Source organism: Macaca fascicularis, chromosome 7, assembly GCF_037993035.2.
Source record: "Macaca fascicularis isolate 582-1 chromosome 7, T2T-MFA8v1.1".
Lineage (NCBI taxonomy): Eukaryota > Metazoa > Chordata > Mammalia > Primates > Cercopithecidae > Macaca > Macaca fascicularis.
Window position 1 is genome coordinate 136302095 of NC_088381.1, and position 15551 is coordinate 136317645.

The 15551-nt window shown below is 41.3% G+C and overlaps 1 protein-coding gene across 8 annotated transcripts in view; it reads left to right on the forward strand.

The window, feature by feature from the left end:
- RAD51B (RAD51 paralog B) overlaps positions 1-15551 on the forward strand; it is an 850300-nt gene that overhangs the window by 576457 nt on the left and 258292 nt on the right. For all 8 annotated transcript variants that reach the window (XR_012415889.1, XR_010587847.2, XR_012415888.1 and 5 more), the window contains exon 10: positions 3770-3873. Coding sequence is in view for 3 of the 8 variants with exons in the window: in XM_045397566.3 (XP_045253501.2) it covers positions 3770-3873 (104 nt within the window). In the remaining 5 variants the exon portion in view is untranslated. The remainder of the gene's footprint in view (positions 1-3769; positions 3874-15551) is intronic.

Below are 15551 nucleotides of genomic sequence, written 5' to 3' on the forward strand. Positions count from 1 at the left end.
GATAAGAAAAACACACAAATAATATACCACAGGTAGAAAATGATTGTAATGTGAGACAGTAAAATAAAGTATTATAGAAGTTTACAGGAGGAAGACATTATTTCTGTGAAGATTAGAGAAATTGGCACATAGAAAGTAGCATTGAAGGCAGAGTAGATTTGGGACATGTGAACATAGGGGAGTTCCAGATGAGGGAGGGGCATGGGAAATAAGTGATTAAGTAGGAACACAGATGTGGGAAATGGAGCAGGGGGAAGAAGTCTGGAAGGGCAGGTGGGCACAGGGTAGAAAGTTCTTGAATGCCAGTGTTAGGAATTTAGAATTCTCTGAAGGCACTTGGGAGCCACTGAAAGTTTTTGAGCATGATGGTTGTAAATGGGAGGGTGGTATGCTTAGGTGTGTGCTTGGAGGAGGTTAATCAAGTAGTAAAACAGAGGATGGCTTTAATAGGGAGAAAGTGACAGCAACATGGACAATAGGCAACTAAAGCAGTCACACCAGGTGAAAGCTAATGTGGGTCTAAGGTTGAGTTAGGAGGAATGGAGAGTTAGGAACGGATCTAAGGGTGAGGTAGGAGAAATGAATGGATGGATATAGGTAGGATTTTACAGTTAAATCAGTAACATCTCTCAATTCATTGCAAGTGAGAAGAAGCAGGAGAGAAGGAAACATTTTAAAAATGGAGCTGAGGTTTTAAACCAGATTAACTGGAGGGTCAAAGGAAGGAACAGAGATGGAGGAGTAGATTTATATGGGAAAATATGGGCTTGTTTCGATGATACTGAATCTGCAGTGCTAAAATTTATGATGTAGGCTTGCCGTTCTTGTGGTTAAAAATGGAAGACAAGTGTTGAGACAAGCCAAAGGTTGAGACAAAGGCGTAGAAACCATCCACCTTGTGGAACGGGCTCTCATCCTTTTCAAAGTGGAGCCATGCCATGTAGAGCAGACACTGCAGGCTTGATGGGAATGAGGCATATCTGGCTCAAAAACATGTTTATTTGTGTGTTTTTAGAAGTATACATATTAAACCAACATTTTAAAATCAGGAAATTATACTTAAAGCGTTGATTTCTGGCTTCCGTTTTAAAAATCAAAATTGTACTTTGATGTTAGCACAATTAAAAAATCATATCACTATGATTTTTAAAAATCAAAAGATGTGATTGTAAAAGTTTTTTTACAATTTTAAAATAAATAAATAAATAAGATGTGACTAACTATGAACTCACATTGCCACATGACAACAACAGCTAGAGCTGAACAGAGACTGCCCCCTTGAGATCCTGGATGAATTCTCGAACTCACCACAGTACTCACCACTTCCCCTCATCTCCTAAGGCTTTAATTGAAAGTCAGTTACTAAATCTATAGAGAAAAAGAAAAAATAGGTTAATAGTTGCCAAGAGCTGGAGGTAGGCAGGGAATGGGGTGTTGGGAACTGGTGGCCAGTGGGTGTGGGATTTCTTTTTAGGGGGATGAAATGTTCTACAGTTAATGGTGGTGATGGCTGAACATCTCTGTGAATATAGCAAAAGCCACTTGAAATCAGAGGATGTATGATAGCAAATTATCTCAATAGAGCTGTTTTTCTAAAATGCAAATGTAGTTGCTATTGCCCTTGCAGTGTTGATTTTCTTATAGTAGAAAATATTTTTCTATAAGTCTATTTCTATCAAAAAAGGGAAAGTAAAAAGTCAGACGGAGAGGGTTGTGAATTTCAAGAAAAATGGTAAAGACTGTCTCTCTTAGTGTGGGTAAAGAATTTCTACATGTTAATATGCAAGCACCTGGCCTCTTTACTAATGTACATTATTTTCCTGGACACTGAAAGCATTTGGTATTAGACAAGAAAAAATGTGGTCATGCCCCACTCCCTAAGGTCCACCCACAACTAAGAAGAAAGAGAAAACAAAGGCAGAGAAAGGAAAGGAGTAATCAACATGGTAAAAGGAGAAGCAGAAGAGGCCAGTAGATTGGATGCCAAGGAAGGGGGAAGCTTTATCAACTGCTGACAAGAGGTCAAGGAGGATGAGGCCAGGGAAGTCAGGAGGTCATGGGAGACCATCCAGTGAGGGGGCTGAGAGAGGTGAAGCCAGAGAGAGATGCAGAGGCAGCTGACAAAGTGCTCAGCGTGCATTGTTCAGGAGACAGTATTTAATCTCAGGCATGAAGGACTACTGAAGGTGTTTTAAGTAGGGGAATGATGTGATCAGATCGGAACAATCTAGATTATTTGTGTTCACAATAATTTGTGCATATTTTGAACTGTGTGCATGATGAACTGAGGTTACCCCAAATTTTATTCTTTCTTACCCTGAATTCTCCTTCAATCTGATATCCCCAGGCTTGTTGAGACCTTGGTTATTGATTTCCATCTCATTCATTCCTGTTCCTGCTTGAACCAGGAAATATATATATATGGTTGGTGTTATCTGACCCTGGGGTTCTCAACTTCAGCACTGCTATATTTTGGGCTGGATAATTCTTTGTTGTAGGATGCTGTCCTAAGCATTATAAAATGGTTAGCAGCATCACCAGCCTCTACCCTCTAGATGCCAGTAACACTGCGAACACTTTAAACCACCCTCCAGCCAAGAACCACTGAACTACATTTGTCTATTGTAGCATTTGGGCCCAGGTGCTTAAGGCCATGTGCAGTTAGTAGACCACCCTGGAAGGTGTTTGCCCTGGAAACAAAAGACCAATTCCTACTCCACACTGAGGCATACAAATCAGATGATGCAGTAAGGGGGCAACAGATGACACACTCAAGACCTCATTTTGTTTTAACTAATTCAGTGGACTTCAACCTGTACGTAGTCTCCTCATAGAAAAAAGATCATATCTGGAGGCTACAAGGCACACTAAATGCCCAACTGTGCCCTCCTAAGGTTAGGATTCCTGTCATGGCCCAGGGCCAAAGTGGGTTCAGAAGAGCCCTCGGGCACAGGGCACAGGGGTTCAGAGGAGGCCATGGGATGTGCTAGACATGATAGTGGGAGCTGGCTTCTATACAGCAGGACTTGTTGGCTTGCCTTCAAGGGGGAAGGAGGAGGTAGGGAGCAGAAAGGGTTTTCTCATGGTGATGTCAAGAAGGGTCAGCAAAGCTTTGGAGATGTAAGATGCAACTTGGAGGAGGCTAGGAACTCAGATAAAGTTTACTTCAGACCCTCCTCCTTATAGGAAAGTCTTAGAAGGTAAAGGAATGTTTTTCTTGGAATAGGGATGTCTAAAACAGATTACCTATGAAATTTTGAGATCTTCCAGATTCCTTTTTTGGGTGTGTGTATACAAGGGGTGGGAGGACAAGGGAATTTTATATGTATATGCCACCATTTCTATATTGATAAGGAAAATTGAGTTAAGACTCTTGTCAAGCTAAAAATGTCTAACAACTCCATTAAACTAAGACTATTTCATAACTGGTTCTTATTCTGTGGAGTAGCATTATGCCTTTGATATTGAATGGCTACATTTACTAGTAGCAATGGCTCTGAGCTGTCTTGCAATGCAACCTCTTTTTGATATATAACTCTGTTATTATTTGGCCCAGTAGTGGTCACTTTCACCCAGGCTGAAGGAAACCCCTGCTGGTTTGTTGTCTCATATTCCTTAACCCTTGTCCTACTTCACTAATTCCTCAAGTTCTGTGGTAATGAACTGAGCCTCCAAGTGCTCTCTGGGCAATGAGTAATGTCTGAACTTCATGTGAAATGCCATCTCAAGAAAGGGCATCTGAAAGCATGCTTTTACCATTTCATTTCAGGCACTTCTGGATCCAGCTGTGTGATAGCTGCACTAGGAAATACCTGGAGTCACAGTGTGAATACCCGGCTGATCCTCCAGTACCTTGATTCAGAGAGAAGACAGGTGAGTGCTTTGACAGTATTCTCTGACTATGAAGGTTGGAGAATGAGATGTACTGAGCAATCTGAGCATCTTCTGAAAATGCTGGCCACATTGTCTGTCCCGGGCCAGCACTGGCTAGTAGGACATAAAGAAACCAGCATTTCTGCTTGTCCCAACAGCAGTTATAATAAAGTGGGGAGACAAGTCACACACAGGAAAATATGTAAGAATTGATTCCCACAAAGTCAGCATTTCTCTGATATTTGTAAGTGACCAAGGACCACGTCTCTAAGGGTATCCAATTCTCTATCTCTAAATGATAATTTCACTTAGAATGTATTTGTTGAGGATTAGATAATTTGCATATGAATTAAATAATGATGATGCTTTTTCTTGGAGTATGTGTACCTTGAAAATCTTAGGCCAACAGATGCTGCCAAGTGAATAAACTACTCCCCAGACAATAGGTACTTTTGCATTAATGCATACGCCTGTAGTGTAAAGTACTGAATGATGCTAGAAAGACCTCCAAATAGTTGATCACCGTCTCAGAGTTCCCTATTTGTGGTTTCTATACTGGCCAAAAGTGAGAATCCTTCCCTTACATCCAGAAAGTTTACCTTCTACCTCCTTTTAAGTCTTCTCTCTTCATTCTTCATTCCAAAGAAAGGGACACCACTGTCTGACTTCTTTGGTAAAGCTTTGGTAAAATGTTTCACAATAAAAAAATGTCTTTTTCCTGATGACTAACCTCAATTGTATCCTGCTGTGTGACCAGATTCAATCTAGTTTCTCCTAAAAGCAGGAGGAAGAAGAAGATGGGTGATTATTTTGATTTTTTGGATAGGACAGAATTCAGAAGCCAGATTTGCCCACCTTGCTAAATATATATCAAATCCAGGCTATTTAGATACAGAGGCATGAAATGTCACTCTGGTGATCCTTTCTGGAGAAAATGGCAGAAAAGTTGTTGTTGCCTTTACCTGCATTAGGTAAACTGGCTCTTTTCCAAGGAAGCAGGAATCATCAAAAACAGGCATCAGCTATTGCCTGTTCTAGACATAATTTTCCAAATGCCCTTGGTTAGAAACCAGAGAATTCTTCTTGGTTTGCCTTGGACTATGTAAATAATATTCCAGCTTGGTGATCAAGTCAGCCATGCCTGAGAAGATAGAGTTGCTTGTTTCTATTCAGGGAAACATTCTTGAGTTTTCAGGCCCTGGACTACTCATTACGTCAATGGTACCTTTTCCCTGATGAGTCTGGTATCCCAGGTTCTGAAGCTATTATTTCTCTTTTTAGTGGAACACATTCCAAAATATTCCTGGAGAATCTAATGGCCTTTGGTAGTAAATCATGCTAAATAGCTGTGTTGCACCTTTCAGGGATATCATTAAGGATTGTCAAACACGCCTATGTAAACTTTATCAGAGGAAGCAAAATTCCTCGTGAATCAGTGTTGACTCATTCATTTTCATGGATCCTTGATCCCACTCCTTCAAAATTTGTAGTTTGTCTCTGCTTTAGATTTTAGATTTTAGAAGCCATTCTTACTGTTACACACGGAGTTTATGACTTCGTCTATTATATATGGTATCATGAAATCAAGGCTCCTAAATCCTAGTTTTACTAATTCCAGTTAGAATTTATAAGTGAATAAAGAAGTCAGAGCCATATTTTACTTTTTCTTTTGTTTTAATAAATTAACCAGTCAGTGTCAACAGGAAGTAGCTGGTAGGACAAATGCTATTTTTTTATGTTTCTTTGGTGACTGGAGGATGTTGGTGGCTCTTGGCTTTTGGCTGACAAGGTCAAACGCAGGCCAGTGGTCATAAGGAGAACCAGGAGCAAAGTGTGGATGGATCAGTGACAGTTCATCAACTCACATCCCATTAGATGGGTCAGTCATGTTATCTTAATTTACAAAAGACAACTTGTTACTATCATTACGAAGCAATAAGATGCCTTGGAATCATGTTTTCAAACAATTAATATAAAACATGGCCAGTGTTAAAATGGCCAACCCAGGCAAAGAACATACATTTAATTAATCGATAGAAATATGCATGCCTTTGGGGACCAGTTGTTAAACCTGTGACCTAATAACTGGAATAAAGTTTGATATAGAAAACGTGTCTCTGTCTGGTGACCTTATCTTGCCTTAGCAGAGGGTGTGCTTCGTGATTCCCTGAGTCTTCCCTGTGGTTTTTTTTTTTTATGAAAAACTATAGAAGCCGTATGAAGCTAAGCCTTTTCTGGGATATGTGCACAAAACAGTACTTTAAAGCTAACATTTAAGGTAATTGCACCAAGTAGTACTTCCTTATAACACCATTTAGTAGCAGAACGTGCCTGGATCATTCTAGGGTAGTTAGACCTCTGGGACACCAGCCACTTAGAGAAGATAACAGGTATAGTTTTTTGATTTTTAGGTTTTTTTTTTTCAATGCCCTAGCAGAGGCCACTACACCCAGGGATCAAGGTTATGGGATGAGGATTATGTTTTATCCTGTTTCTATGACATTGAGCTCTACACCAGGGCTCTTGAATGTGAGGCTTAGTTTCAGATCACAGTCCTGGAAGGGGGTCAGGTCAAGCTGAGCAGACCTTCAAGCCGATTAACCCAAGAACTGAATTGTGTCGTCCGAGGGAAGGAGTCCTCCCTGGCTGATTATTTTCTTTACACCCTGGAAACTTTGCAAAATTTTAGAACCAAGAAAGAAATCTCCTTATCAGGGCCACAAGCCAAGTTAATTCTCTTGCTTATTCTGCTTCAGTGTTTGCAAAAACTCTCTTAAGAAGCTGGAAAACATTTTCTTTTGGACTAATTTAGCTTTTTTTCCATTTGACTTTTATTTACTCTTTTCCTACTCTGCTTCAGTCCTGCCCCACCCTTTTTGCAACATTTTTATTCTTACCAAAGACATGTTCTTAGAGTAGAATTAAAATGGCCTCTCCTACTTTTTGTAGTTGTTGTTGTTTTAAACCATCGAAAATATGTTTTGGTCTACCCTGTGCATGGCATGGGCATATAAAGAAGTAAAGACTAGTTCCTGCTCTCGAGGCCCAAACAAACCAATACTGAGGCACTGCCACAAGGCAGTGTTTGATTTGTTGTCTAATGGGTGGTTAAAACAGTAATTGCTTTGAATCCAAAGGAAGGTAACATCATCAGAGACATATTAAGTCTTTTCAGGAAAAGGTGAGACTTGAGTATTACCTTAAAATTAGTGATTCTCGGCAGGACGCAGTGGCTCATGCCTGTAATCGCAGCACTTTTGGGAGGCTGAGGTGGGTGAATCATCTGAGATCAGGAGTTCAAGACCAGCCTGACCAACGTGGTAAAACCCCATCTCTACTAAAAATACAAAAAAAAAAAAAAAACATAGCCTGCCATGATGGCGCATACCTGTAGTCCCAGCTACTCAGGAGGCTGAGGTAAGGGAATCGCTTGAACCCAGGAGGCAAAGGTTACAGTGAGTAGAGATTGCACCACTGCACTCAAGCCTAGGTGACAGAGCAAGACTCTGTCTCAAAAAAAAAAAAAAGAAAAAGAAAAAAATCAGTGGTTCTCAAACCTGGCTGCACTTAAGGCTCATCACAGGAGCATTTATACCAATGCCAGTGCCCCACCCTGACCAGTTAAATCAAAATCTCTGCCAGTAGAGCTGAGCATCCGTGTTTATTTTATTTGTAAAGCTCTCCCATGTGATTCTAATGTGCAGCCAAGGTTGGGAACCTCTGCCTTAAATAATAGATAAAATTCAGGTAGTCAGAAAGGGGAAGTCCTGGGGTAGAGTGAGCTGCAGCTGAAGAACAGGAGGATAGGCTGCATCGTCAGAGAGCACAGGCTGGGTTTTGTCTTGTAACAAGAGCAGAGGGTTTGGGCGCTCATTCACTTAACAAACCTTTATTTAATCACCTCTTCTCTGCTAGTCACTGTGTAACTAGTTGTGCTGGAGATTCAAAAAAAAAAAAAGAAAAAAAAAAAACAGGTAAGAGATGGTTGATACCCTCTGGTTGTTCACAGTCTACTTGAGGAAACAGATAAGCATGCAAACCGGACTTGCAGTAAGAGCACAGTGAATGAAGTAAGTGTAGAGGAGATGGGGGGTCCCGCCACTAAGGAAGGTTCTGTAGCGATTAATGAGGCAGAGCATGCAGAGAGGAGTGGAGGGTTGGAAAAGCTAGAGTAAGGCTAGTTATACTTGAAAGAAGGAAGAGAAAAACTCGATAAAAACATTCACATTTATACAATTTCTCCTCAAATCCTCATGAAGTCTGGTCTGACAAACCACAAATGGGATTATATAAATTTTCAAGTGCCCTAGAAGGAGTAATGAAGTAAATGAATCCTGACTAAGCCTCACACCCCCTTGATGAAATAAATATTATGACTCTCTTATTTCAACAAATTGGAAAGAGGTCTTTTTTTTATATAGGAGGTTTATTTAAACGAACTTTCTAATAATATTTTCATTTCTATTTAGGAGGCACCCTGAAATTATGGGACGCTTGAGGGGCGAGCCTAAAGTACCTAGTAAATTGTTGACAGAACTAATATCACTCAAGCTGCTGATCCACACTTGAATCTGTAGGCTTTTCTCAAAGTCCCAGTTTTGCATCTTAGAAGTATTGCATCTTGGAAGTATTGCTTTGCATCTTGCAAATATTCAGTGTTTCCTTTCTGGTGATAGGATTCTCAGTGTCCATTTTATATTTTCAAAGACTCAAATATCATCACAGTGAAGACTTCCCTGACACCAGCTGTGATCCATCCCTCTTCCCTCTGGCCCACACTTGCACCTGGCCCTTGTCTCTATTCTTAGACTTCTGAGCCCTGAATTATGAGCCCCTTGAGGTCTGTGACTGAATTTATCTGCGTACCCTCAAATGTAAGAGCAGTGCTTGACACTTACACAGTAGATACATTTATTTTGAAAGACAGAGAGAAAGCAAGAAAAAGAAACACGCTCCATGTAGCTACGCGTGAACCCAGTCTGAAGGACGAAGGACTGCTTATTTAGAATCATTCTTCCGTATAGAAATTGAGTTTTACAGTTTAACCATTCCTTTAAAATGTTAGTAATTGTCGGTTTAAAAGGTTAGCATCAAACCTCAACAATTATAAGCACATACCTAAATAGAAATACTGTAAGAATACTGAACATAGGAATACTTTTTGTAGAACCAGCCTGCTGGAGTCTATGGGAGGATGGGAGTCAGGCTTCCCTTGGAATCTTATGGGATAGCCTTTGTGTAAGCAAGCCAGAACCCTAAACACAGACCCAGGCTGAGGGAGAGAAGGGTTCTGCAGCTGCTTTCAGGGACCAGATAGCATGAGGACTTTGGTGTGAGGCTAGGAAATCTTTGTTGCTATCTTCTACAAGTCTTAACTTCTCCTCTCTGTGGTTGGACAGGCTTAATGCAAGACTGAATAACTAAAGAAAAGTTGATACATTCTTTTCCCAGATAAGCCGAAGGGTAGATTTGGGGCAGCATGTCAGGCTTATATTCATATTCACCCAAAGAAAGATATTGAGGATGATGTTTTACCTGATATAAGTCATAGTTGTGTATCCCCCTACTCTTAGATTCCTCCTAAGAAGGATTCAGGCTTAGTTGCCCTAACTCAAAAGGAACCTCTCTCCCTTGGTAGCATGGGTCCCGGTCATTGTACTTGTTCTCTTGTTTTCTACTCCAGCTCATCTGCTGTTTCTAGGCAAGGAGAATTATGTGAGTATGTGTGTGTGTGTGACTAGATTCTGCCAGAGGAGAAGTTCGGCTGTGCTGCAGGGGTAGCAAAAACTCTTTTTAAGCATAAATATCTGCAGAAATAGCAAAGGGAACATAAAATCCAGTCAGGTACATTGTCTTGGGTATAAATGTCCCCTCCCTTTCCAGAGCTGCTCAAGTGTGAAATCCAAGCCCCTGCCCACACTCTTCCAACAGAAGTGCTCTAACAGGTATTGAGTGGATTGGGGAAATGAATAAAAGGGGAACCCAGAATGCTGACGTTAAAAGAATCCCTTTTTTTCAGGCAATGTATTGGCAGTAGGCACTAGGCAAATGTATTAAAATGTGAGGCAATCCTACGGAAAGTGTGCGGTCCCAGTGAATGAATACAGCGAGGTGCTACTCACAGTGCAGGGACCGAGAAAGGGCAACACACTGAGAAAGGGCCCTGAAGTCAAGGACCCAAGTGGACATCTCCTATTTCCATCTTCACATCTGAGATAAGAATACCTGTATCTTTCCTACGACCTGCAAACAAACAAACAAGCAAACCGTGGGGATCCCTTTGAAAAAAGTCAGTATATCCAAGAAATCACTATTTCTGAATGAGCCCAAGTAGAGAGAACTTTCTCTTAAGAGGGTTCCATTGGAAATTGCCAGCGGAAAATACACAGGTACAATGACTCCCACGCTACAGATGGAGGGTTGCCTTTCCCATGCTTTGACCACGATAGACCATGTACCTTTGCTGAGGGGGAGAGTCAGTCTTTCCTAGGAGATTTTGAGCCAAATAAAATAAAAACAAAACAAGGGTGAGAGAACCACCATGATGTTTTAAACATCATTTTTTTATCGAATAGAGTTATCAAATTAGCTGTTACCACCATTTCAAAAAGGTAAAGGCACTTTAACACCAAAAAGTAGAAAGGACATATCTAGAAGAAAGAATACATGTATTAACATATTTAAACTGAAAACATTTCTTTTTATGGCAGACTTTAGCACATGTCCTTACTTCTCTCTTCGAGGCGCATGAACTCTGAGCATCATGGGGACAAATGACTGGTCCTCTTACAGAGCATGTCCATGGTTTACCCTTTAATGAGCCACTCATTTCACTAGCATTTTATCACCTCTGTTATTCTCCTCCAGCTCTGACTTATTTTATTTTTATATACTGTTTGTCTGGTACCAAAATCCCTTGTGCAATGACCCTCCCTGCTCTAACTTGCTAAGTAAACTAGGCCAAATACCTGGGTAAGAGATTTCTAGAGAAATCTGAGCAGTTGCAGGAAGTGGAAGAGACACAGGGCTTTGGAACCAAATGGAAGACCCTGTTGTCTGGCTTGGGAAGAAAAATATTTTCAGTTGGAAAACAACATGGGAAACAGCTATGAGATCTCTTGGACAAGGTGCTGCCCTGAAAGTCAAGGACCTTGAAATTTATTTGGCTCATTTGAGAATGAAGATTGGACAGGATGTTGTATTTTAGCCTTAGCTGGTTAGCTGTGAGCGAGAAGAAAATGAGCAACCTCATTGGCTAGGGAAAGGAAAAAGGAAAAAAGGGTTCAACAACGGCCTAAATTATGAACTGATTTACAAATGAATCAGCACTTTCACTAGAACAAAAAGCATTTAGAATATGACAGTGCCCATCTGAGATACAGTCCAGAGATCATCTTCTCCAGTGAGTCTCAAGTACAGTGAATTTAAAAATCCCAGGTGTTTGTGAACGATGAAGATCCCAGGCCCCATCCCCAGTGCTGGATTCAGTGAGGGGGGTGGCAAGCCTGGGATTGCGGTTTATAGCAAAAGCACTTCGGGTGATTCTTACATGGTGTTCTTCAGTCTCATACTCCATTCTAGCCCCTTTGTTTTACAGATGGCAGTAAGCAATTGATATTAACTGATTTATTCAGGGTCACGCAACTAGTAAGTAGCAGAAATGGAACAGAAATTCAATTCTTTCAATTCTGAATGTGTTGCTATTTCACTTTACTCTGGTGACTTTTAGTAGAAAGATTCTAGGCAAAAAAGTCCACAAACCCAATCAGATTATTGGGTTTGCAGGTGATATGTTTATATCTCTCATGACTTTCAGTGGTTCGTAAAGAAATCCTAAAGAACTGTGCAGGAAAAAAAAATTTAAGCACCATCTCACCCCACATTGCAATCAATTACAAGATAAAAGTTATCTTTTAAATTCTTGAGCCCAAATATGAATATGTGACTTCTTACAAGTTAAACTTCACGGTGAGCATGAACTCCTCAGTCAAGTGACTTTCCTTATAGGCAACATATGCCACAAGGCTAGCTATGCTACCGCTCTCATACAGATGACCATTTGTGCTCACGGACGGCCCCCCTTAAATCCTGGCTTCCTAGTCCCCATCTTCATAGACTAAAGGTGTGCAATGGGAGAACCAACTTTGTCTGATCTTACGAGCATGGGAGAAGCTTTTTGGTTATCACATTTTTGAATCAATCAATCTTTATTTTGAAAAAGCAGGGCAGGATAGAGGGAGGAAGAGAGGCTGAGGGCAGGCAGCAGCCTGTGTGGGAACCCATTTCCTGCCATCCCAGGGTCCCATACTTGTAATGGACAGCATCCTTGCTTGGCTCCTGTGCACCAGGTAATACTAATTTAAATTCCTCTTTATTTTCTAGTGATGCAAGGGAGTTTGCCTTTACTGAGTACCTATGAGTTTGCAGGGATCATTTTTGACCCTTTGTGTTTTATTTCCATCAATTCCTCTAATAACCCTTCAGCATAGATCTCATCATCTCTATTTTTACAAATAGAGGAACTTAGCTAATAACATAAGTAACTCGTATTCAGTGATAGCATCAATATTTGAAACCAAGTTTGTATAGTTCCAGACCTTCAGTTCTTTTTCCTGTACCATGTTCTCTGAGATGTAAGGTGGTGGTTGTGTTACTGGAAAGGGATCCCCATCCAGACCCCAAGAGAGGGTTCTTGGACCTCATGCAAGAAAGAATTTGGGGTGAGTCCATAAAGAGTCTACTTTGTGCCAGAGTTCATAGAGTAAAGTGAAAGCAAGTTTATTAAGAAAGTAAAGGAATGAAGTATGGCTACTCCATGGCAGAGCAACCCCAAGGGCTGCTGGTTCGCTGTTTTTATGGTTATTTTTTAATTATGTGCTAAACAAGAGGTGGATTATTCATGAGTTTTCCTGTAAAGAGGTGGGCAATTCCCAGAACTGAGGTTCTTCCCCTTTTTAGACCATATACGGTAACTTCCTGATGTTGTCATGGCATTTGTAAACTGTCACTATGTTGGTGGGAGTGTCTTTTAACATGCTAATGCATTATAATTAGCATATAATGAGCAGTGAGGACACCAGAGATCACGTTCATTGTCATCTTGGATTTGGTGGGCTTTGGCCAACTTCTGTACCACAAACCTGCTTTATCAGCAAGGTCTTTGTGACCTGTATCTTGTTCTGACCTCCTATCTCATCCTGTGCCTTGGAATGCCTAACCTCCTGGGAATACAGACCAATAGGTCTCAGCCTTATTTTTCCAGCTCGTTTTCAAGATGGAGTCGCTCTGGTTCAAACGCCTCTGACAGTTGTCACTGTTTTAATTTAGGAATAAAATGAGGTTCTGGAAAAGGAGGCCTTGACTTGGTGATGATTCTGCTGGGTTGCAATGAATGATCTTTATTATCTTCCTCTCTGACTTTTCCCGAACAATGATTAGACCTAGAATGTCATTTGGTTTACCTGTAAAACTTTCTGAGTTATATATTAGAATGGCACCTCCCACCCTGGGGCAGGAATATAAAAGCAAGGAGATGAGGAGCTTCTTCTTGCTTTTTTTCTCTTGCTCTAGGCAACTTTTTGGCTTTGAAATACTCCTGGCATATGCCTGTGATTCTGAAATGCCCCTTCCTCTGCCTGTGTGTGTGAGATTTGAAAGCTTGTCACCCATGTGGCCAAAGCAGGGCCAGCCTGGAGCATTGGTCTTCTGGCTGCTGTTGCTGGGGGAGCATCCCTGCTGTGAGATGCTACTCCACCTGTGCCTGTGGCCTCTGCTTCTCTCCTGGGGTAGCTGTGGCTGGGAGGTGCACAGCATGGTACAATGCTAGTTTTCATTTCAAGTCCTTTCTTGATGTCACTGATGGGTGCCATGAGTGGAGTGGGGGGGCCTCAGGCCCTTCCAAATTCTTAATAGCTTATAAAATTAGGAGTAGAGGAGGCTGGGTGCGGTGGCTTACGCCTGTAATCCCTACACTTTGGGAGACCGAGGTGGGTAGATCATGAGGTCAGGAGTTCGAGCCCAGCCTGGCCAAGATGGTGAAACCCCCATCTCTACTAAAAATACAAAACAGAGCTGGATGTGGTGGCAAACGCCTGTAATCCCAGCTACTCGGGAGGCTGAAGCAGGGAACTGCTTGAACCCAGGAGGTGGAAGTTGCAGCGAGCTGAGAATCGCGCCACTGTACTCCAGCCTGGGTGACAGGGTGAGACTCCATCTCAAAAAAAAAAAAAAGGTAGGGGTAGAGGAATGGGAAGAAGACGAAAGGTTGACATTGTGGAGGTTTGAGGAGAAATGGATCAAATAAGTCTAGCATTCTGTTTGAATTTATGTTAGTCTGATTATGTTACCATAACATTTTATGATATGCTACACATTATCTGATGGGTGATTAATTTTCAAATGTAATACAGATCATTGAGCTTTCCTGATTTCTGCCACTGAAAATAATTTGGAATTTTCAGTTACTGCAAAGTTGACATAAGTCACTCACTCCTTCCTTCCCTTAATCTTCACCTTACCTTGTTGTCCCCTCCCTACCCCCAAGCTTCCCTGGATTTTTAAATAAGCCAGTGGCTCCTGGCAATTGTCTTAGAATGCTGGAAGCCAAGGTTTTCTTTTCACCGAGAGTCTCTTTCTGGAAGTTTCTCTTTTTACCTTGGCAGAGCGTAAGAGTTCTTGCATCTCAGACAAAGACTGTGTGTGCTTGACTGTTGGACTCTCATTTTATTGTTACCAAAGGGACCATGATTTTGAGAACACCTTTGGAGAGCCCAGCTCCCATGGTTGTATCCCACTGCCCATTTTCTGAATCCTCAACTCAGAATTGGTGATGAAAGATTGAGCTGGGATTATGATCTGTGATTCTCTAACAGAATTCTCTGAGTGTCAAACTCCAGAAAGAGGCACATCTTTTACAAACCTTAGAGAATTAGAGCTGAGGCACTGGTATGTCTGGGAGGGATTGAAAACAATCCACCCAAAGCCCCGGCGGCCCTGGCTCTCTGGTTGCTTTACTGAGTCTATTCATCTGTTTATTGAGAGTCTACTTTGTGTCAATTATTCTGCTGAGTGCTTTGTGGGCATTTTCTTTTTCAAGCCTCACAACAACTCTGTGAGGTGGGTATTACTAGATATATTTTACAGTTGGAGCACACTGAAATTTATAGAGTTTGCAAATTTTTCTCTAAATCACATGGCTTCTAAGGGGCAAAGCCAGAACTTTCCTTTTCCTTTGCCTCTCCCTCCCCCATCACATACATACACTCCCTCTTTTACATCCCTAGGTTCTTAACCTTTATTCTACACCGAGTACCATGTTCATGTAAGATTATTCATGCATGTTACTTGGAATTAATTGCAGAACAATTTTTTTTCAACCCCTGTGGTGTGGTCACCTTCAATGCCTATACTTGGTGGAATACCCCTTCAAAGAGTGGAATGATCCATTGCCTCGAGAGAGCTTTTTCAATCTCCGTTTAGTAATGATTAGTTATTTCCTTATAACCGTGTGGCTCTGTGTGACAACAGAACACTTTTCAGGAAGAATGAACTCTACAGGACATGGTCTTCTGAATCTCACCATTCAATCAGGGGAAGTTCTAGCTCTTCCTCTCTGTTCCAAGTACTAGTCTTTCCAGCCAGTGCCTTTTCTGTGCTCTGGGTTTGGCTTCAATGTTCTG